The sequence below is a fragment of the Carlito syrichta genome, unplaced genomic scaffold (assembly GCF_000164805.1).
Source record: "Carlito syrichta isolate Samal-C Ts95f unplaced genomic scaffold, Tarsius_syrichta-2.0.1 Scaffold85555, whole genome shotgun sequence".
Classification (NCBI taxonomy): Eukaryota; Metazoa; Chordata; class Mammalia; order Primates; family Tarsiidae; genus Carlito; species Carlito syrichta.
Genome location: NW_007029651.1, coordinates 3,596 through 5,475, shown reverse-complemented (window position 1 = coordinate 5,475; position 1,880 = coordinate 3,596). Strand labels below are relative to the sequence as shown.

The 1,880-nt window shown below is 66.4% G+C and overlaps 1 protein-coding gene across 1 annotated transcript in view; it reads left to right on the top strand.

The window, feature by feature from the left end:
* POLR2E (RNA polymerase II subunit E) overlaps window positions 1-1,880 on the top strand; it is a 5,149-nt gene that overhangs the window by 1,622 nt on the left and 1,647 nt on the right. The window contains exons 2-4 of the mRNA XM_021711753.1: window positions 540-714; window positions 1,234-1,349; window positions 1,598-1,754. Coding sequence (XP_021567428.1) covers window positions 540-714; window positions 1,234-1,349; window positions 1,598-1,754 — 448 coding nt within the window. The remainder of the gene's footprint in view (window positions 1-539; window positions 715-1,233; window positions 1,350-1,597; window positions 1,755-1,880) is intronic.

Sequence of the window (1,880 nt, the reverse complement as noted above, 5' to 3'; positions counted from 1 at the left end):
GAGATGAGGTCTCGCCAAGTTGCCCAGGCAGGTCTCGAACCTGCAGGCTCAGGCCATCCACTCACCTCAGCCTCCCAAAGCACGGGATGATAGGCTGAGCCACTGAGCCCGACTCCCTCTTTTTTTTTCCTGGCTGCCTGGGGTTTATTTTCCAGTTGGTGCAGGGACATAGTTATATATCAGGAAAGCTCACGTGTGCTGGGCAGTGAAAGGCGGTGCTCTCACTTCCTTTTTGGTGTTTGCTGTGTAGCTAGAAGATAACCCAACTGCTTGTCTGCGTGCTGCAGCTGCCTAGTTTGCAGGGAGGGACCAGGATGGGAGAGGAAAGGGGAGGCTGATTTTTCCATTGTAGAGATGAGGGTTTGCTGCGTTGCTGGGCTGGTCTCGAACTCCTGGACTCATGAGGCCCTCCCACCTGGGCTCCCAGAGTGGTGTGATCACCACTGTGAGCGGTCAGGCCGAGAGCCCCTGTGACCGTCGCTGCCCTGGGCGACCCCTCCTGTCTGCACTCTCTCTCCCTCGTCCCCCTCTCCCTGCAGCTGTGTCATGACCGCGGCTACCTGGTGACCCAGGACGAGCTGGACCAGACGCTGGAGGAGTTCAAAGCCCAGTTTGGGGACAAGCCCAGTGAGGGGCGGCCGCGGCGCACCGACCTCACCGTGCTGGTGGCGCACAATGATGACCCCACCGACCAGATGTTCGTGTTCTTCCCAGGTGAGCACCGGCGCCTGGCGGTCCCAGCAGGGTCCCTTCTCCGCCTGCTGGGGCCCAGCCCCATCCCCTCCCCTTCCTGGGCGATGCTGTTGACCTCTGACCCTGCCAGGGGTGCCCGCGTTTCCTCTGTGTCTCCCTTGAGCACCTTCTGGAGCCCGTGTGCCAGGCAAGCTCCCCCAGCCCGGCCCTCCTGGCCTCAGGCCTTCCTGTGTGGCCTGTGCGGCTCCACCCTGAGCCGCTGCCCTCTGTCTCAGGGCTGCCCCTCTGGGTGCCCCCCGACCTAACGCCCTTGAGGCTGGGGCCGAGTGGGTGAGAGCCCCTCGCGGCTGCCGGGCCTGGAGTCTGGGCGGTCCCTGGGTGGCACGGCGCCAAGTGGTGCCTCTTCGGCTGCCTTCTTGCGAGGCATGGTGGGAGCTCGGTGCCCGCAGCTACCAGGCCTGGGGCAGTCAGCTTCGCTTGCGGGGGTCCTGCCCCCAAGGCGCATTTCGCCAGGGCAGCATCAGAGTCCTCTCCCTGCAGAGGAGCCCAAGGTGGGCATCAAGACCATCAAGGTGTACTGCCAGCGCATGCAGGAGGAGAACATTACGCGCGCCCTCATCGTGGTGCAGCAGGGCATGACGCCCTCGGCCAAGCAGGTGCGTCTGTCTGGGCGGCCCAGCAGCGAGCTGGGACCGGGGGTGGCCGGTGGCTCTGAGCATGGCCTGGGGCTCCCAGAGGGAGCCGTGGGCCCAGGCCCAGGCTTCGAGGACAGGAGGGGCCAGGGAGGGCGGCCCTTCGGGGCAGGTGGCCTCTGGGGGTGGCCGTCTCGAGGCCCAGGTGGCCAAGCCCTGGGGCAGGCAGGCCGGGAGGCGCGGCCCTGGCCCACCCTGCGCCTTCTCCCCAGTCTCTGGTCGACATGGCGCCCAAGTACATCCTGGAACAGTTCCTGCAGCAGGAGCTGCTGATCAACATCACCGAGCACGAGGTGCGTGGGGGGCAGGGCCGGGCGCCACCTGCTCCTGCCCTCGCTGCGGGAGGACGCGGGGAATGCAGAGTCCCAGGTCCACCCACCTGTTGAGTCGGGGGCGGAGGGCGTGTCCTGCTGCCGCCGCGTGGGAGGAGGACCCTGGAGTGAGCGACCCATCCCTGAGGGCGCCCCAGGGGCTCAGGGCCGCAGGCTCCAGCTC